The 21609-nt window shown below is 42.0% G+C and overlaps 2 protein-coding genes across 13 annotated transcripts in view; one reads left to right on the forward strand and one right to left on the reverse strand.

Moving 5' to 3' along the window:
* Positions 1–1822, forward strand: part of LOC123502570 — a 17573-nt gene extending 15751 nt beyond the window's left edge. Inside the window, exons 11-12 of the mRNA XM_045251717.1 lie at positions 34–111; positions 249–1822. Coding sequence (XP_045107652.1) covers positions 34–111; positions 249–1109 — 939 coding nt within the window. The 3' untranslated portion in view covers positions 1110–1822. The remainder of the gene's footprint in view (positions 1–33; positions 112–248) is intronic.
* LOC123502568 (CAD protein-like) overlaps positions 1–21609 on the reverse strand; it is an 84543-nt gene that overhangs the window by 51888 nt on the left and 11046 nt on the right. For 7 of the 12 annotated variants that reach the window (XM_045251710.1, XM_045251705.1, XM_045251713.1 and 4 more), the window contains exons 2-27: positions 20602–20715; positions 18979–19120; positions 18415–18573; positions 18054–18162; positions 17167–17341; positions 16750–16888; positions 15509–15694; positions 14517–14666; positions 14007–14116; positions 13611–13750; positions 12620–12853; positions 11862–12012; positions 11410–11480; positions 10708–10911; positions 9800–10018; positions 8969–9106; positions 7628–7750; positions 7252–7414; positions 6591–6722; positions 5755–5930; positions 4652–4851; positions 4331–4538; positions 3862–4080; positions 3338–3536; positions 2947–3098; positions 2586–2690 (exon numbers count right to left, since the gene is read on the reverse strand). In XM_045251710.1, the coding sequence (XP_045107645.1) occupies positions 2586–2690; positions 2947–3098; positions 3338–3536; positions 3862–4080; positions 4331–4538; positions 4652–4851; positions 5755–5930; positions 6591–6722; positions 7252–7414; positions 7628–7750; positions 8969–9106; positions 9800–10018; positions 10708–10911; positions 11410–11480; positions 11862–12012; positions 12620–12853; positions 13611–13750; positions 14007–14116; positions 14517–14666; positions 15509–15694; positions 16750–16888; positions 17167–17341; positions 18054–18162; positions 18415–18573; positions 18979–19120; positions 20602–20704 (4107 nt within the window). In that variant the 5' untranslated portion in view covers positions 20705–20715. Of the gene's footprint in view, positions 1–2585; positions 2691–2946; positions 3099–3337; positions 3537–3861; positions 4081–4330; positions 4539–4651; positions 4852–5754; positions 5931–6590; positions 6723–7251; positions 7415–7627; positions 7751–8968; positions 9107–9799; positions 10019–10707; positions 10912–11409; positions 11481–11861; positions 12013–12619; positions 12854–13610; positions 13751–14006; positions 14117–14516; positions 14667–15508; positions 15695–16749; positions 16889–17166; positions 17342–18053; positions 18163–18414; positions 18574–18978; positions 19121–20601; positions 20716–21203; positions 21518–21609 lie in introns of those variants that run through there. The other 5 variants (XM_045251715.1, XM_045251706.1, XM_045251707.1 and 2 more) reach the window with 5 other exon arrangements.

The following is a 21609-nucleotide window of genomic DNA, read 5'->3' on the forward strand; positions in this document are numbered from 1 at the left end:
CAGTCATTCACACACTTTCCTCTCCCCACGCAGGAAAACAATAAGGAGGAAGAGAATGACAAGGCCCTGCGCAGTGACTCAGAGGATGATGATGGTGATGCTGAGGAGAAGGTGAGTCATGTGAGGATGGTGTGGAAGTTATAAGGTTTCATTGTTGCTACTATTACTGTCATCATTTCTGCCACACCACATCCACATCCACACCACACAAGGCATCAACTCAATGCTCCTCATCTCTCCCATCACAGAGGAAGCTTCACGAGATGCGGCGGAAGCGGAAGGAGCAAGTGGAGGCACAAATAGCAAAGAGGAACAGCATCAACAACACAAAGAAGCGGCCCTCCACCATCCGTCTAGACTCCAAGGTGAAGCGCGTCAAGGACCTCAGAGCCGGACCAGTCCTTAGACTCTTTGCCAAACATTTCCTGGCCATGGCTCGGGCCTCAAACCGCAACCGAGCCTACCCCCAGGCCTATATGTACCTGCTCCTCACTGGCAACATGGCCACACTGCTCGACGAGACTGGGAACAACGAGGATGCCGTCTCGCTGCGCCGACAGGTGGAGCAACTTAATGTGGCGTCACGAGGTGGAGTGAGGGACATGTTATCGTCATCATGGAGTGTCAACGAACAACACGACTTGGTGCCCAGTACCGCTCCACCCCGTGGCTCAAACTGGGAGCTCAACACACCACCACCTCAGCCCCCACCAGAACGAAACTCAGTGTTTGGCATGGACCGCCTACACACCGCCCCAGCCTTACAGAACATTGACCCCCAGAAGCACAGTATTGCCACCAGGACACTCAGCAATACAGACAGTGACATGGACATTATAGAGCTCCCCAGTGACTCTCCAGCCTCCACTCTCCCTAACTCCCCACTCACTCCACCTGCTGATCCTGCCCCATTACCTGTGGAGCTCCCAACACCCCCTACATCCCCACGAACTGACTCCCCAGAACTCATGACACTGGAACACCCCAGCCACACAGGGAGTGATGTGCCTGACACCCTCATCTCCCCAACCTCCCCAAGCCCTGAACCAAACTTCCTCAGCTTGCGAGAGGAGGACACCGACGAAGATGATGAATCCACTGACCTATAGCCCCGGTGGAAAGTAAATAGATAAGTTAGAGGTGCTGTAGTAAGAGATTGGATTGACTGACTTGAAACTGGACTGACTGATTTACAAGTGGCTGACTGAAATTAATTGGTTGTGTGGCTGTGGGATGGAGTGATTGACTGGTTGAGTGAGATATTAACAACTGACTAATGAAGTAGCTGAGCAAGAACTGAACAGATTGGTTTGACTGATAAAAAGACTGACTGAATGGCTTAGTGATGGATTAACAAACTTAATGGCTGACTGAAAGACTAACAAAATAGAACAAAAAATAGATCAACATGGATTAATAAAAAAAAATACTGGAGATAGACTGACTGACTATAATTGATGGACTGACTGAATTGTTGACAGATGGATAGACAGACAGGACAGGAGGAGACAGGAGTGATTGCTGGCTACATTAATGGGTTTATGCTGGTCATCCATCATAAATTTAGAACAAGTGATGTTTTTAAGACTTATTCACCCATCAAAGTGAATGAACCGACTGTAAATACCACATTCATATATATACACAAAGAGTATTTGACAAACATCATTACCTTGTGTACTGGCTCTGTCACTATGCTTTGTAAATATCTATGTATGTCAAGTTGTATCCTCATTATTGTGTAAGTTGTGTATATCTCTTGTCATCTTTGAGTGTCGTGTATTCATTTATCAAACTCCGTGCATTAAATTATATAGGACAACAGATGTTTTACTAGCCTTAACTAAATATCAAAATAAAAAAGGAGAGAGGAGTAGCATTTTCTCATCTCTGTCAAGGGTTGAGAATGGTCAGAATGAATGGGAGTGTGAAAGCTGCATGCCTTGTCTTAGCTATCCCACCTTTCTGGAGAAGACTGCCTTTGTATGTGTACGTATGTATGTATTAACCCATTCACTGCTATTTGGTACATTTGCTGCTATCACAAACCACTCAGGGACATTTCTTCTTATCCTACAGGCAAGAAATGTCAAAATCTATCCTTCTCATTTCTTTTTTCTTCTTGGTGCTTATTAAGATTTCAAACATCGCTTTTAGTGTTGTGAATTGTTGCACTTTGCAGTGATACAGTACAGACTAATGGACATTTAAGACTATTATGATGTAAACCAAGGAAGTGTTCTAAAATATCCTTATTTTTTCCTTTCCTTATGTAAGAAAGGAAATCTGGCCAAGGGCAACAAAAACAATTCAACAGAAAGACCATCTTAGTTGCCAGTCCCCAAGCAGATCTAAGAGAATTATCCAAACGAATGGGATAAATGTTTTGAAACTTCTCTTAAATGAGTTCAGGTCATAGGAGCAGGTAGGGAGTTCTAGATTTAAAGTCAGGACTTCTGCCATTGTAAAGAGATGTGCTACCACCTGAAGCATCACGACTATGAGGTTATCTAGATGTAGTGCTCAGGTAAAAAAAAAAAACAGAGGAAAGTAAAGGAAGATACACTGCCACAACAAATACTGACCTGAATGCCATGAGTTGAGTAGAAGTCAGCAGTGCCGAGCGATGCGTAGAGCTTGTAACCCATCTGTGCCAGAGTCCTCACTGCTGGCAGCAACTCATTCTTGTGCTGAATGGCAGAACAAAACATTTGATCTACCTGCGCTACATTTATCTATCTGTCTATATTGAATACTTATTTCAGAAAACCCTGCCAGACAGAAGTGGTTGAGACAAAAAGCTTTGATTTATTCCTTTCCTTGCTTTCACTTTCTCTCACATAAAAAAAAAGAACTTTTGTTCTTTTGTCTCTGCTTGCTTTGTTGTTCCTGAGAATGAAAATGCGATGGAGGAGGAGGAGGAGGAGGAGGATACATTTGCATTACCTTGTAGCTGCCAATGGAGAGCAGGATGGACCTCTGAGGGATAACAAAGCCAGTGGAGATCATGGACTTGAGATACGCCTCATAGCGGTTCTCCCCAAAGCAAGCCACCTCACCGGTAGACGCCATCTCCACCCCAAGCATCACGTCGGCTCCTGATGGTGAAGCAGAGGTGATGCAACTATGGGGCCTCAAACAGTAGAAAATAAAATTCTGCATTCTATCTCAGTCAGTCAGTCATTCACACAAAATTACATCAAAATAGAAAATAAATGAGGAAACATAATATTAAGTAGTTGCCCAACACTGTAGAAATAAAGCAATCTATAGAATCTGTAGAACAAATCACAACTTTGAGCACCTGAGCACCAATACAAGTACCATCACCACACACCTGCCAGCCGTGAGAAGCTGAACTGTGGCACCTTGACTCCCACTCGTCCACAGCCCCTCAGGACATTAGAAGGCAGCACCTCCTCCCCAACAATGACCCGGGTGGCACAGGCAACAAAGTCAAAGTCCAGCGTCTTGCTCACGAAGGGGAAGGATCGCGACACCCTCAGGTTTGTCTCTATCACCTTCAGATGGTTATCCTGTTGGCAGAAAAGGGTGGGTTACACAGATTGACTAGAGAAGCAATCAGCTGCATGTTAATCTCTTTAGTACTAGGATGCATTTTCATATTCATTCTGATTATCATTTGGCAATGTTATACATCTTCAGAAACTTGTGGGGAATAAAATAGTGAATTCTCAGGACCATTAATCTTCTGACCTCCATATACTCTTCCTAATGCAAATGAAATCATCTAATCATACCCAAAACTCAAGGTAAAAATGCGTCTCAGTATTGAAGGGGATAAAGGGTTGATCTATAAGGCAGCTGTACTTTTCAAATTAGCACAGTAAATAGACTTACCTTGGCAATGAGCTGCATGTTGAAGGGCCCATTTACCTCCAGGGCCCGGGCAATGGCAGCCACGATGGAGGTGATCTTGGCTAGCGTCTCTGAGTTGAGGTCCTGCGGTGGTGTGACCAGTGTGGCATCACCAGAGTGCACACCGGCGTTCTCCACGTGCTCACTCACTGCCATGCACACCAGCGCTCCATCACTTGCTACCGCATCCACGTCTATCTCCTGTTGGGGTGGAGGGAGAGATTGATGACATAGTAAGATAGTTTAGATCATTCTGGTGAAGGAAGTAAGAGATCAAGAGATTCACAAGCTAATTCAGTTCACTTTGGTGCAGTAAGAGAGACACATGGATAGCATAATACCAGTTAATTCTACAATAAACTACTCACATAAAGACCCACCAAGTCCTTCAAAATCAAAGATTTCCACACCAGTTCACTGCCAGAAAACTAAGTCATGGCCCGGTCCTCACCTTTGCCTCCAGAATGAACTTGGAGATGACCACCGGATGCTCCTTGGACACTGCAGCAGCCTGGTTGAGGTAAGTCTCCAGGTCTTGGTGGGAGTGTGCCACATTCATGGCTGCGCCGGAGAGGACATACGAGGGACGCACCAGGCAGGGAAAGCCCACCTCCTCGCAGAATGCTTGTGCCGACTTCAAGTTAGTGAGTTCCTTCCACCTGATGCGGACAAAAAATTCCACTGGTTGAACAAGGAACTATAGGGAATAAGATGTGGTGATTGGTTGAAAAAGAAATGAATAAAGAGAAATAGAATAAAAAAAAATGCTCACTGTGGCTGGGAGATTCCAATTTTGTCCAGCATGCGCGAGAACTTGAATCTGTTCTCGGCACCATCAATGGACTCGGGGGAGGTGCCGAGGATCTGGGCATTCAGGTGGTGCAGGTTCATTGCTATGTTGTTTGGCAGCTGGCCACCCATGCTCAGGATCACACCAAGGGGGTTCTCAAGGTTGTAGATGTCCATTACAACCTGTGTGGAGGATTTGTTGTGTCTTTTTTTTTTTTTTTTTCAAAGGAGAAATCTGGCCAAGGACAACAAAAATGACAAAACAATAAGGCCAACTTAGATGCCAATCCCCAATGTGTGGGAGAGTTAGCTGAAAGAATGGGATAAATGTCTTGAAACCTTCCTCTTCAATGAATTCAGGTTATAGGAAGATGGAAATACAGAAACAGGTAGAGAGTTCCAGAGTGATATTTGCATTTTCTGAACAGGATTATCAGTCATTATATTTAATTTTCATATAAACTAGAACTCCCTGCCTGCTTCTGTGCTTCCCTCTTCCTGTGACTTAAATGTTACAGTTTTTTTATTATTTTATTGGCCTTTCTTTAAGGATCAACACCACAATAGGCCATTTTCTATCATTGCAGTCCTTGGCCAGTGTCTGTCTTACATAAATAATTGCAATAACCTTAATCCAAATCCAAATTATGTAACCCATATCCTACCTATCACTACCAGATAAGGTGTGATCATGACAGGAATTATCTTAGAACTTTAGTCACTACATCATTAGATGATTTTTTAAGGTCATACACATAAACATCCAACTTGCCAACCTGCCAACCCTTAAGTCAATATATTGGCTGGCAGTTTTTTAGATCATGCACATAAACAGCCAACTCATCAACCTGCCAACCCTTTAGTCAATATAATATTAGCTGGTAGTCTTCTAGATCATGCACATAAACAGCCAACCCACCAACCTTTAGTCAGTATAATATTAACTGGTAGTTTTCTAGATCATGCACATAAACAGCCAACCCACCAACCTGCCAACCCTTTAGTCAGTATATTAGCTGGTAGTCTTCTAGATCGTGCACATAAACTGCCAACCCACTGACATGCTGACCCTGATCCACTACCCACCTCAAAGGAGATCTCGTCGAAGTAGAGACGGTCACACATGTCATAGTCAGTGGAGACAGTCTCAGGGTTGTAGTTGATCATGATGGTGCGGTGGCCCAGCTTGCGGAGAGTTCGAATGCACTGCACCGCACACCAGTCAAACTCCACCGATGACCCAATGCGATACACTCCCGACCCTGGTGGTATTAGGGCAAGGGGAAAGGAGTAAGATAATTGGGAGATGATGGGTGGCTTAGGAGTGTCTTTGTTGATGGTGACTGGCAATATGTAAGTAGATCATCTCTTTTTATATTTCTTTTCAGAATGGTGGTGGTGGTGGTAGTGGTGGAGATCGAGAAACATCGGGATGGATAAGTGAGGAGATGATAGGTTGCTTAGAGGTGTCTTTGTTGGTGGTGACTGGTGGTACATAAAAAGATAATCATTTTTATATTTCTTTGAAGATCAAAGTGGGCTGTTTTGTCTCATGTTTTAACTATTTATTTCTCGTTTTTTGTTTTCTTTGGATAGTGTCCCTTATATATAAAAATTACTACTTCTTTTGTTCTTTTTTGCCCAGTTCATTAATTAATAAATGCAAACCAAAGAAATATTCACACCTTCATGTATATAGCCAACTTTACAAGATTCCACAGAATGACCTCAACTCTTCTGTGGCAGCATTAAAAAAGTTAGGTGATAAACTTCATATAAATAGAAGACAAAATGCTCATTGATACATGTGAACCCAGTAAATACTCATACCTTGAAGTTTATTACTAGTCTTACAAAATCTACATAACATCAACTAATCTGTGACATGATATTTAGTGATCAGCTTCAACAGGAACACTTACCCAACACCATGGTGGCCCCGGGTGGGAAGGTGAGGTCATGGGAGGAGCCGCAGTAGGTCAGGTAGAGATAGTTAGTAGCAGCCGGCCATTCAGCTGACACCGTGTCCACCTGCTTCACAAACGGCAAGATTCCTGTCCAGGTAAGATAGATTGAGAGGACCGAGTGTGGACTTCACTGCTTCACTCACAGACTTCATGATAACTAACTGACAGATAAGTATGGCACTATGACTTAAGAACATTTAAATCTACAAACTTTCCCAATACTGAGTTAGATTATTTTTCTGTTGAGATTTACAGATTTTACTTAGATTTTACTCATAAATTAAAAGGAAGGCTACAACACACAGGGTACCAGAAAGATATAACACACAGAGCACCAGAAGGGAGACTACAACACACAGATCAATTGGAGGGTACAACATACACATCACCAGAAAGTCATAACACACAGAGCATCAGAAAAAGGAAGACTAACAACACACAGATCACAAGGCTACAACACACACCAGGAAGTCATAACACACAGAACACCAGAAAAAGGAAGACTAACACCACACAGATCAACAGGAGGGCACAACACACAAAGCACCAGAAGGAAGACTACAACACAGAGCATCAGAAGAAAGACTAGGAAGACTATAAGACACAGGACACCCACCATGCTTCTCCCTGAGGTCGCGCACAGCTTGCTCTGTGCCCTCAGCTGCTCCTCCAATCTGCTTGTCCGAGAAGCCAAGTTTCTTTGCCTTCCGCAGCATATCTTCAGACAGCTCCTCCTCCTCAGCCAGGCTCTCAAGATGCTCATACATGTTGGTGATGTTCTGAAAGTGAAATGTGTCAGACATTTAAGAACGTAAGTAAAAAGAGGGAAGATGTAAGAATGACAGAATGAAATGACTTACTACCTAATTGGGGAAGGTATACACAATTATCATCTTCATCAACAAGAACCATAAATCTCGACATGTAAGAAGATGAAGCAAATAAACTCCAAAAATTCTAAGTGGAAAGTGAATATAAGTCCTCATCATTACCTTCATCTTGTACAGGAACCACTTGTCAATCCTGGTGAGGCTGTACAGCTTGTCAATGTCCCAGCCTTTCCTCAGTGCAGCTGCCAACACCAGAATGCGCTTGTCTGTCGGTTCTGTCAGCTCCTGGAGGGGATGGGATGAGTGTCACTATTGTTGGTAAAGTGAGTCTAACAGTCTATAAAAAAGTTCGAAACTAACACAATGATGAATAGAGTTAAAAGACGATGTCAGCTCCTGGAGGGGATGGGATGAGTGTCACTATTGTTGGTAAAGTGAGTCTAACAGTCTTTAAAAAAGTTTGAAACTAACACAATGATGAATAGAGTTAAGGGGAGAGTCCGGTTTGGAGACCCCAAAAATATTAAAAAAATGACTTTTTGTGAAAAAAATATATTTGGTAGGTATACATTTTGGCAACTATCTCGCAAAGATTTAAAAGGAAACTTGCGATAGTTTCCCTTTAAATCCCGTTTAAAGGTCCCGCGCTCAACCACGTGCAGCTGTGCGTTTGTTTACATCAGCAGAGTAAGTTTTTTTCCACCCAATTCTACGAAAAAACGCTAAAATCTGAACTTTTTGTGTGTGTATTATCAGATTGAAGATGATCTCATAGTCCTGAGCTTCCTAGTGTGTTTTAACGGGATCGCGATCGATCAATCTCTCTCAGCCCATATCTCAAAACATAAGTTATTCCCCTTCTAACGTTAACCTTGGAGCCAGTTTTAGCTTGATTTCAATGAAACAAAGACTAAAAGGCAGAGGAATACTTTCTCTTCAAATCATCGTCGCTGTTTTTTTATATATGTCTGGTTTAATTTTATATTAATATTTTTTTGGTCAAAAAAAGGCAAAAAAAACACATTTAAAAAAAAAATCATAAAACAAATTCAAAAGCTGAAATGAAAAATCTAACGACGAAGAAACATTTCATATTATAACGTCTCTAAGTCACAAAAAAATGAAGGTTGTGGGGCCAATAATAACGACGGAGATTCGCTTTTAAATTTTCGTTGTAGTTGTAGTTGGAGGGGGGGGAGGGGGACAAGAATGGGGGTCAATGTCTAATGTTGATGTAAATGATGCCAATACTTCACAACATAAAAATCAGAGCGATTCATGCATATTTACCGGAGATATGGCACCCCCGATCTAAACCGGACTCCCCCCTTAAAAGACAATGGGAGAATGATATCTGTTATTTCTCAATCTCATTCCCAGTAAAGAAGTGGTTTAAAATGTATCATATTGAAAGAGAAAGAAAGAGAGAAGATAAAAATATATCAATACAAATCCAGACAAGAAAAAGATAAATTTGAACAAGAACAAACAGAGAAACATTACCTTTTCATCTGCCTCACTGACATAGGGATCGAAGCCTGACAGTGTCTCATCCACCATCCTCAGTGCCTTCTGCAGAGCCTCCTCAAACGACCGGCCAATACCCATCACCTCCCCAACACTCTTCATGGAGCTGCCAATCTGGAAAAAACGTTACATTAATCATTACATCACCTATATTGGATTTCTCTCTCTTGATTGTATCCTCTCACTACCTCATTCTTTATTCTGTTTGTTACTGCTTATGTCTCTCTCTCTCTCTCTCTCTCTCTCTCTTACTTGCATCCACAACATCACTGTTTGTAATTCTTGTCTTTTAATTATATTCTTTCACACTCTCATTCTTCTTGTTTGTTGCTAATTGCCTGTATCCTTTTCCATTCATTTTCTATCTCTTTCTCCACTCTTACATCCCTTCCATATTACAACCAGTTCTCTAATTTTCTCTCTTGTTTTCACTTCTACTTAACTCTTGCAACTCCCTTTATCCTACATTCTTTCCTCTCAAAGCTCCCTTCTTATCAATCATTCATTAACTTGCTAGACACATGGTTTTCTATCTTGCTTTCACTTATATCTAGCTTTCATTCTCCCCTTTATACTGGAACCTTCGCTCTCAAACATCCTTTCCTACCAACCCTTCATTATAGACATGATTTTCTCCATTACTTTAATTTCTATCTAGCTATCAATACCTCCCTTTATCTTACATCCTTCCCTCTTAAACATCTGTTACTTTCCTACATACCATTTTCTATCTCTTGTTACTCTTACCTCTCCTTTTCTCTTACTTTCACTTTTACCCAGCTTTCACTACCTCCCTTTATCCCTTACCTTGGTAGACACACGACTGAATTTGGAGAGGTCCCAGCGAGGCACTTTCACCACACAATAGTCAAGGGAAGGCTCAAAGCAGGCAGTGGTGGAGGCAGTGACTGAGTTGGTGAGGTCTGGCAGTGACCTTCCTAGAGCTAGCTTGGCCGCCACGTATGCTAGTGGATACCCAGTGGCCTTGGACGCAAGAGCCGAGGATCTGGACAGCCTGGCGTTCACCTGGTATTGTGGGAGGTTAGGTTAGGTTAGGTTAGATATTGATGGATTTAGGTTAGGTTAGCTGAGGTTAGATAAGGTGTGGATGTATTTAGGTTAGATTAGATGAGGTTGGATAAGGTATGGCTGGATTAAATTAGATTAGGTTAGGTTAGGTTAGGTAAGGTAAGGTAAGGTAAGGTAGGTTAGATGAAATTAGGTTAGGTTAGTTCACATTAGATAAGGTAAAGTTGGATTAGGTATTGTCAGATTAGCTTTTAATATAATTCATCCATAGTTTAATTCATTTCTTCTCCTCATTCAATATGAAATGCCAACACTTCATTCTCTTACTTTCCATTAATTTCATACACTAACTTCATACACTCTTCCTTTCTCAATCAATGGACACTATTTTCTCTTTCTGTTCATTGTTTCATCTACCTAAACCCTGCATTACCTCTCGTTAAAAAATTATAATCACACCATTCTCTATTTTCTTTCATCACACATCATATCATTCTCTTTCCTTTTTGCCTTCAATGTCACATACCCAGATAACTTTTTTCACTTACCTTCACATTTTTCATTTCTCCTCATTCAAAATAACACCCATATAATTCCTTCTCCCTTTATCCTTCAATCTCAAACTCCAAACCAATCTCTCCTCACACTTCACACACCTTGGGTAATCCATCCATGTATTTCCTCACCTCAATGATGTAATATTCCTCTGAGTTTGGGTTGAGAGCATACTGTATGTTGCACTCACCCACCACACCAAGCCGCCTCACCACTGACAGGGCAGTGGAACGCAGGACCTGATATTCCCTGTTGGTGAGGGTCTGTGAGGGGGCCACCACAAGGCTCTCCCCAGTGTGAATGCCAAGAGGGTCAATGTTCTCCATGTTGCATACCTGAGGGTTGGTAGAGATGTTTGTTATTAAAATGTAGTGTCAATGAGGTTGAGTTGGTGAAACAGTACTAGGGAAAGGGAAGGTTAGTTGATGATAATATGCTCTGTGGTGGTGGTTATAGCAGAAATAATGTTAATACTAGGACAGTGAGTTATTGAAATGTAGCATCAATGAGGTCAAGTTAGTGAAAGGGTTATTGGGGAAAGGGAAGATTGGTTGATGGTGATATGCCATGTGGTGGTAGTGGATGTAGCAGAAATGATGTTGATAGTAGGACAGTGGTGATAGTAAATGTGATAGTAACTTGTGAGAAAAATAACGAATTGCAATATATTAGTTAAAGTCGAGGGATATGCTTTGTGACGGTGAAGGCAACGGTTATAGTAAAAATGATGCTAGTAGTATTATCATATGTGCCAATGTTGTAAATAACAGCAGTGGTGGTAGTAGTAGCAGGAGTCACAGTAGTAATGGTGGTGTACTGGGAAGGCAACGCACCGTAATGCAGTTGTCATACGCATCTCGCACCACTTCATACTCCACTTCCTTCCATCCCTTCAGGGACTTGTCTGAAAGAGAAAGTCTGTGTGAAACACTGGTCCAGGAACTAAAGATAGCAAGCATGGCAGGCTGCTGTGGAATGTACAACCTCACCAGTATTAGTAAGGCTGACTAGATGCATGCTAAAAAAATACAATGATGAAGATAAAAAAAGAAAATACAAATTGCTATTTACTTAAACAGAGCAGATAAACTACATTCATTAATAATGTTTTATAGTAGCAACATTATACACGTGAAAATAACTGAGACTCCTGACCCATGATGAAAAAAAAAAAAAAAAAAAAAAAAAAGTTATAAGTGTACAAGGAAAAGATCACTTGTACCTTATCTGAAACAAGACTAATACAATAGAATAGAGAAAGCACTGAATCCTTGCAGCAACCCACCAATGATAAGCTGCGGGGAGTGAGCAAAGGCAGAGGTGGCCAGCTTTGCCAGCTCCTGAGGGTTGTCGGCAAAACCTGAACCAAGACCACCCAGTGCATAGGCAGCCCTGGCCAGCACCGGATAGCCAATCCTCTCAGCTGCCTCGTGTGCCTGTGGGTTAGGCAGTAAGACACAATACTTCAAGTGTTTAGAAGCTTCTCATATTGGTGGTGAAAGTGAGAATGGAACTTTATGTAATATGATTAGTGTAGAGAAAGATAATTACTGGTGACAATTCTTCTTACACTTTGCCTTGTTTATAGAGTGTAATGCAGATGACTTTCTTGTAATAAACATACATACACACACAGGATGGCACAATTACTAACTATTAAATATTCTAAACCAAATATCAAACCCTATTATAATCTCTTTCCTCTAAGTGACCTTCTATCTAGTAATTCAACCATCTATAATACACTAATTCCTTTCTTTTCCATGTGATTCCTCATTTCCTCTCATAGTTTCCTCCTCATCTTCTTCTTTTCATCTTCATCCTACTCCTCTGTCTCTTCCTCTATATCCTCTTCTTTACATGTAACTTTTTTTCCTTTATTTATTTATCTTTTTTCATTTAGTTCCTCTCCTCCTCCTCCTCCTCCTCTCATGCATTCCTTATCTCACCATCCTTCACCATTTAACCTCACTCACTGCTAATCTATTCCATACTTCATCTTACACTTCTCGCCAACCATCCTTTCCCTCATCATTCACTCACCTCCTCCACAGAATACACAGCAGCAGAAGGCGCCACTCGCTCCCCGACAGACGCCACCACCTCAGCAAACATCTTACGGTCTTCACTCTGCACAATGGAGGCCACAGGAGTCCCCAGCACCCGGACCCCATACTTAGACCATACCCCAGCACGCTCCAGCTCCACGCCACAGTTAAGGGCCGTCTGACCCCCAAAAGTGAGCAGGACACCATCAGGACGTTCCGATTTGATGACCTGTGTGGAATTGGGTGCTTAAAAATTGTGTCTGAGTGTTTATTAGTCTTGTTTGTATTGTGTTTGTGCTAGTTGGTCTTTCTAGTTAATATTACTGGTGATTTGAAAGTTGTACGTTGTTCAAGTGTCTTGCTTTATTGGGGTTGTTTGTATTGTGGTTGTGTGATTGTGTGGTGGTGTTTGTTGTGTTACTTTGTAGTAATATTACTGGTGAACTGAAAGTTTATGGTGTTTGAGTGCACTGTTTTGTTTTTCTTATTCCTATCATTGCTACATGATGGTGTTCAGTGTGCTTATTTCCATCTAATTAATCACTAGTTATCTGTGATCTAAAGCCATACATTTCAAAGGTGGTGATAATTAAAATTGGATATTCCTTCAAACAATCACAGATAAGTTTTTACTAGCTGTCGTATGTTTTGAATACTTTTAAACATATTTTTAGTTTTCAGTCCAAGGAGAATCAAAGACAGTGGACAAATGGATGATAAAAACAATAAAAATACCCCTGAATTCATACTAAGCATCTGTGAAACCAACAAAGGACAAGCTCATGAAAAAGACAAAGTTCTGATACATCCTGAATGGTATTGGATAAAGAGAGAGAAACAAAACATCCTGAAAAAACAATAAAGCACCTCTGAATTCATAAGCATCTGTACAACCAACAAAGGACAAATTCACATTAAAAGACAAAGTTCCAATACATCTTGAACAGTAATGGATAAAGAGAGATAGAGAATCCAAACCTCCTGACCTGCTCAACATAGGAGGGAGTGATGGGCAGGAAGTACACCTTGTCTGCCAGGCCCTTGCTGGTCTGCACTGTGGCAATGTTTGGGTTCATCAGCACTGACTCCACACCCTCCTCCTTCATGGCCTTGATAGCCTGGGATCCTGTGAGACAAGGCAGTGTGGTAATAAAAGTAATGGTGGTGGTGGTGGTGGTGGTGGTGGTGGTAAGTAGTAGTAGTAGTAGTAGTAGTAGTAGTAGTAGTAGTAGTAGTAGTAGTAGTAGTAGTAGTAGTAGTAGTAGTAGTACTAGTAGTAGTAGTAGTCTTGGCACCAGTGTTTAATCAATCTTTTAAAATAGTAATCCTTATGAAAGAATTTAAAATAGTATAGAAATTCTACACACTGTACTTAAACTCACCAGAATAGTCAAACTCGCCCGCCTGACCAATGGAAAGGCCGCCTGAGCCCAGAATGAGGATCTTCTTGGGGAGTTTCCCAGTCTCGGCCTGAGGCACCTCAGACGACGGCCTGGGGAGGGACAGGCAGTGTAGTGGTCAGAAGGGTGGAAATGAGATTCTTTCAGGTAGATAAAACAAGTCTTCAGACAAAAAATAATACACACTTCTATCTTTATATGAGAATGCTGTTCAATTCCTATGATAAACAAATTAATATAGAAATAACAGGGAAGTGAGAGCAGGATTAAATAAAACAAATAAATAAACAATAAACAAAACTAGATAAAGCTTTCAATTAACTTAAAGAGAAGATCAATAATGAAGATAAAAGTACCAAAAGTAAAAAAGAATAAATAAGTAAAGCATATACAGATTTAATATAAAGTGCAACTCTTCCAGTACCAGTTAACACATAATTATCTTCTTTAATTGTCATATTTTATGCTTTATTTCTAACACCCTCCACTCACTTATAGCTGAGGTGCGAGGTGAGAGTGGCCGGCAGATCCCAGGCCTCCTTCATCACCCCATGGCTAGTCTGCTTTACCACCTCCAGGAACACATCAAACAGGCTCTCCAAGTCCTCAGGGCCGGCACAATGCTCAGGGTGGAACTGCACACTGGAGGACAGAGACTGGTGAGTAATGCAAGGCGTAGTGGTGCTAATAAACCCCTATCACTAAACTGCATATTGGTGGTTAGAGAAATGGGGATGTAATGTGATGGGCACTATAGTTTTAATTAGCCAGAACTATTGAGTTAGCAAAGATTTTTACACGTACATAGATACAGAGAATGAGATTGATATACATACACACAGATAGAACAGAAGAAAAAAAATGATGGTTTGATAGAGCAGAGAGTAAACTTTCTTCTATCTCTCACTCTCTTTCTTTCTAATACAAACTTACACATACACATATAAATAAGAAATGTCCATCAACTGAAGGAAAAACTATATAAACATAAATACAGGAACAGAATCACTACCTCACATCCTCTATAACACACACACACACACACTGCGTAGTGTAGTGGTTAGCACGCTTGACTCACAATCAAGAGGGCCCGGGTTCGAGTCCCGGGAAGCAGCGAAGCAAATGGGCAAGCCTCTTAATGTGTGGCCCCTGTTCACCTAGCAGTAAATAGGTACAGGATATACCTCGAGGGGTTGTGGCCTCGCTGTCCCAGTGTGTGTTGTGTGTGATGTGGTCTCAGTCCTACCCGAAGATCGGTCTATGAGCTCCGAGCTCACTCCGTAATGGGGAAGACTGGCTGGGTGACCAGCAGGCGACCGTGGTTAATTACACACACACACACACACACACACACACACACACACACACACACACACACACACACACACACACACACACACACACAGACACTTGGTTACTTTTATACATGATGTGGCACTTACAAACACACACACACACACTCTCTCTCTCTCTTACACACACACCTGAAGAAGGGCAGGGAGCGGTGCACAATGCCCTCGTTGGAGCTGTCATTCTTGTTGGTGAAGAGCAGTGCCCAATCTGCAGGGATGGAAGCCGTATCAACTGCATAGCCATGGTTCTGGGAGGTGATGAAGCAGCGTTGGGACCCCTCGTGCATACAGGGCTGGTTGTGGCCACGGTTACCATACCTGTGAGGGAAGAGTATTGTGTAATTGTAGTAGTGTACATGTCTCTAAGCATTTGGTCTTGACTCTCTCACTGGGATATGCAACAATGATCACTACTAGAAGCAATGCACTAGAAATAAGACACACACACACACACACACACACACACACACACACACACACACACACACACACACACACACACACACAGTTTTAAAGAAAAATTGGATAAGTGTAGATATGGAGATGGGACCACACGAGCATAAAGCCCAGGCCCTGTAAAACTACAACTAGGCAAATACAACTAGGTAAATAAATACACACACACACACACACACACACACACACACACACACACACACACACACACACACACACACTGGATAAGTGTAGATATGGAGACGGGGCCACACGAGCATAAAGCCCAGGCCCTGTAAAACTACAACTAGGTAAATGCAACTAGGTAAATACACACACACACACACACACACACACACACACACACACACACACACACACACACACACAAAACACACATACACACAGAGCATTAATAGCTTTAAAGATATTATATGACAGTTAACTTCAGTGGCAGATCCAAGATTTAAAAAATTTTGGGGGTGTCTACTAGCCTGGGGGGTGCTTCAGCCCCTCAGACCCCCCCCTCCCTGGATCTGCCACTGCTACTAATACACTGTCTACACAACAGAAAACACCAGGAAACTCTGAAAATTAGGAGAAATATTGTATTCTGAACACTTTCTTGTTTTCCCTTCTCCTCCCACTATTAGTATATAACTGTGCCTAAAAACATGCCTAGACACCTTGAAAAACTTGTACATTATGCTAAATATGCCGAAGAGGACTAGGCACCGGCTTTCATCCTCCAATTCCTCTATTTCTCCTTCCATCCTCCTCCTCCCACTCCTGTGCCTAGAAACAGACACTATGAGAACCATGTACATTACATTAAATATGACAAAGAGAGACCAGCACCGGCTTTCCTCCTCCTCTTCCTCTATTTGTACATTACGCTAAACATAACACACACACACACACACACACACACAACTCACTTCATCTTGTAAGTGGTACAGCCAGCGGCCACAGACAGCAGCTGGTGGCCAAGACAGATGCCAAAGATGGGCTTGATGGTGCTGGCTGCCATCACCGTGCGGATGTGTTCGACGGCAGTGATGCACATCTGAGGGTCACCTGCAGGACATAAGGCAGTAGGTGAGTGTGCAAGGTGGTAGTAGTAGTAGTAGTAGTAGTAGTAGTAGTAGTAGTAGTAGTAGTAGTAGTAGTAGTAGTAGTAGTAGTAGTAGAAATACTATTGGTGGTTGTGGTTACTATCCCTAAGTAAGAGTGAGAAGGGCGTAGTGCGATAGTTCTTAACCTTTCCCATTGATCAAACACTTCTTACATTTCTAAAGCAGGAGATCAGGAGTCCAGTCACTGAGGAAATACCAGAAGAAAGATCACCTCCTCACCTGGACCATTGCTGAGGAAGAGGCCATCGTACTGTGTGGGGTCGAGGGGGTGGTCCCATGGCACCACCGTCACACACACACGTCGCTTCAGCAGACACCGTAGCTGGTTGTACTTGAGCCCAAAGTCCATAGCCACCACCTTCACCTCCCCGTCAGGATTGTACACTCGGGGCTCCTGATGAGTTAAGTTAGATGAGATGAGATGAGATGAGATGAAATGAGATGAGATGAGATGGGATGGGATGGAATGGAATGAGATAAGAATAGATGGGATGGGATGGGATGGGATGGGATGGGATGGGATGGGATGGGATGGGATGGGATGAGGTGAGGTGAGGTGAGGTTTGTTTGGATTGGTTTAGGGTTTTTAGTGATGATATATAAGAAAGACATGGATGATGAGAGATGGAGATAGAATGACTAAAAGAATGATAAATGAGAAAAAAATAGAAGAAATGAGGAGAAAGAGTATATATTGTGGGGAAGATAAGAAAGAATAAAGAAGAGATGAATCTTGGAATGAAGCATAATAAGGAAAGGAGAACAAAACAAGAAAGTGAAAAAAAGAAAAGAGAAGAATACAAGGATAAGAAGAGATAGCACTTTAAAAGAAATAATAAAAGAGAAGAATGAAGAGGTGAGTGCTGATATAAAAAGGAACAAGAAGACAAGAAAAAAGAAGCAAAGGCTGACAAAGGAGATAAAGATTGAGAAACTGAAAACAAAGAAGAAAAAGAAACAAGAAAATGAAAAAAAAACAGTAAAGAAAGATAGAGAAACAGAAGAAAATACAAGGATAAGCGAAAAACTACAACAGGAGAAAAAACAACAACAAAAACATACAACACATTCAGCCTGACCTAACCTTACCCAACCCAATGACTCACCTTGATGGACACCTGGTTGACCAAATTGACCTTGTTGGGATCGTAGAAAGCCGGGTCATCACTTCCATCCACCACAATCTTCCCAAGCAGTGAGCCGTGTTCCCGAATCCTTGGAAGAGAAAACAAATGGAGAGAGAGAGAGAGAGAGAGAGAGAGAGAGAGAGAAGGATAAGAAGATGAAAAAGAGGCAGACGCAACAGAGGCAATAAAATATATGGAAGGGAAATAGAAGAATGAGAAGAGGAAGAAGGTATGAAAGGGAAGATGGATAAAAGAAAAGGAAATGAGAGAGAGAGAGAGAGAGAGAGAGAGAGAGAGAGAGAGAGAGAGAGAGAGAGAGAGAGAATATTCTAACACTCACTTCTTGGTCAGTGTTCTGGTATCAACGCCATGGATGCCACACACACCCTCACTCTGGAGCCACTGGTGCAGGGTGCGGACTGAGGCCCAGTGGGAGGGTTGCTGGCACACCTCCCCCACCACCAGGCCGCTCACCCACACACGCCTGCTCTCCATGTTCCTGTAACAAACCCACAATGAAATCTACTGTTTACTTTGCTCACATTATTTTCAAAGGACAAACCCACAATGAAGTTCATAGTAATACTTTCCTATCATTATGTTGTAAGGTCACACAGATCGACTGGCCAGATTTTTAAGAGAATACTACATGTACATAACTAAAAAAAAAACACACTTAACCCCTTCAGTACTGAGACGCTTTTCCATCATGAGTTTTGGATGCAATTAGACAATTTTATTGACATTATGAACTGTACTTAGGTCAGGAGATTAATGGCCAGTCTTCACTATTTTAATCCCAACACAAGTTCTCGAAGCTGTAAAAATCACCACACAATAAACAAAATTAATATATGAAAACGCATCCTTGTATACTGAAGGGGTTAAACACGCAAGCACTCACTTGGGCAGGCTGAACTGGTCAAGGATGGAAGTGTCAGGCACCCCATAGTTTCCCATGAGAGGGTAGGTCAGCACGAGCAGCTGGCCGCAGTACGAGGGGTCTGTCAGGGCCTCAGGGTACCCCACCATGCCCGTCTGGAACACTGGAAGATCGCCGTGAACGTTAAGATTGTAGGATAGAAAGTAACACCGGAAAAAACGTAGTTTAAAAAAAAAAGTAATACAAAAGTAACAAAAAAAAACGTAAAAAAGTAACACGAAAGAAAGTAAGAGAAACAAATGTTAAATGTTTTTGTTTCAATTTCGAACCTAACCTCACCTTACCTAACTAGTTACTTTTCCTGAATAAAATTACTATTGTTACTTTTTTCATATTCTTTTCCTTGATTCCTTTTTTTCGTGATCTTTTCCGAGCACCGCCTGTTAAGAATTTCTCTCTCTCTCTCTCTCTCTCTCTCTCTCTCTCTCTCTCTCAGAATATTCCATCACGTGCTTTTGGACATCGTGTGGATTGCTGATAGCGTAGGATTTGCGTGTAGCGTTATCTACTACTTGTCTGGCTACCTCATCGCCTCGTGCTGGGATGGCTACACGCAGACAAGGCTCCGTAAGGACAAATCACGTGGTGTTATCTCACTGCCGCTTCACACACTATTTCATTTTTTAAGCCCTTGATCATAGTCATTCGATATGTAACGATCCAAACCGTATGAAACGCTCCTCGAAACAATTTTAATCTTCATACGGTTTGGATCGTTACAGAAAGATCCACTGTCCGACGCCTTAATTGAGAGAGAATAGTTGTGAGGAATGAGGCGTGAGGACAATCTTGTAAATCACGCTCGAACCTACTAACACCACATTCTGAAACTTGGGCAGTGTCTCCACGATGATTGAGTTTAGGTGAAGTGACACGGATATACGCTTGTATATTATCAACAGGGGAAACAGTCTCAAGAATCAGATTACGTATGTATGTGGACATTGAAGAGAGCAAAGCCTAATGGAAATAACGAACATCATCCCCGCCAAGAAATATTCAATCCTCCTTGTATGACGCCAGGACAAACACTAAATGAAGGTCAGAATAACTAGTGACCCTCAATTTTTCATGTGGTGGCTGGCTGGGTCCAACAAACACTGCCTTTAACCTCCCGTCGCATATCCATACTATAATGGACACCCGTAGCCAACCATCACAAATCTTAAAAAGAAAAGGAGTGAAACCTAAAGAAACAACGTAAACTATAATTATATTTAAGTATACTACATATCTGTACATTTATATATTCATTGTATAAAAATGCTACTCACTGAAGGAGGATACGCACTACAGAACACAATTAATGCTACACCAAACGCGCTCTGCTTCTTGATATAACCAAGCGCTGAGATAACAACTTTATAAGAATTGTCTACACCTCGTTATATTTTCCTTCTACGAGAACGGCGCAATACCACGATGTATGTTAGACGTGATTAAGTAACGGTGTGTGGCGTGTGCCTGGTCTCAGGCCTATCCGAAGATCGGAAATAATGAGCTCTGAGCTCGTTCCGTACGGTAACGTCTGGCTGTCTCGTAAGAGACTGCAGCAGATCAAACAGTGAAACACACAATGCTCACCCACTTCTCCCGCCGTGGACTGAGAAGCGCCAAACACCTCGCCTGAGAAGGTGGTGCCATCCTCCAGCACCAGCCGCGCCTTCTTCATTTGTCCCGCCGTCATCTTGTGCTCTGCTGGAGGAGGAGGAGGTGGTAAGAGAGAGAGAGAGAGAGAGAGAGAGAGAGAGAGAGAGAGAGAGAGAGAGAGAGATGGGGCGAGGGGGATTGTTGAGAAAAGGATCGAGACATGATAAGCAAGGAGGAAAAAAAAGTAAGGATAGAAGAGGAAAAGAGGCGAGAAGAGGAAAGAAATAAAATAAATACATGATTTAGTACAAACACGTAAAAATATACAAAATCAATAACAAGAGAGAGAGAGAGAGAGAGAGAGAGAGAGAGAGAGAGAGAGAGAGAGAGAGAGAGAGAATTAAAAAAATGAAGAAAGGATAACGGAAAACAAGGGAGGAATGTTATCACCAGTTTACCGAGAGAGAGAGAGAGAGAGAGAGAGAGAGAGAGGGGGGGGGGGTATACACACGTGACTTAACTATACATAAAAAAAAAAACAATAATAAAAAAATACCAGCTACCCGGTTAAACACAAACGTTTCACTTGAACTAACGTTTTCTGGCCTTATATGAACGTTGCCGCTGGTTTAGATGCGGTGACACTGAAGCACTAAGAAGAGATAGACCGCTGTAATACTCTGCCTCTATTTGTCACCGTGGGAACGATAGAGGAGAGAGAAGAGAAGAGGTAGTGCGCCCTGTGATAGCCGGGCATACACTAACCTCCCCGTGTGCCTTAGGACCGGAGCTTTACCCCACGCCAGCTTTACATTACACCAGCGTTTAATTTAGCGTTTTCCACTTATCTCACCATGACAAGTGGTATTCTCCGATTCACACACACTTGTAGTTGCTGTAATTTCTATACTATTCTGTGGGATTTATACATGATGGAATAAGTACACATTTCACGTGACAATTCTAAATTGCAGTTTAAAATTTATGACGCGGAAAAAAAAT

The sequence above is a fragment of the Portunus trituberculatus genome, chromosome 12 (genome assembly GCF_017591435.1).
Source record: "Portunus trituberculatus isolate SZX2019 chromosome 12, ASM1759143v1, whole genome shotgun sequence".
Classification (NCBI taxonomy): domain Eukaryota; kingdom Metazoa; phylum Arthropoda; class Malacostraca; order Decapoda; family Portunidae; genus Portunus; species Portunus trituberculatus.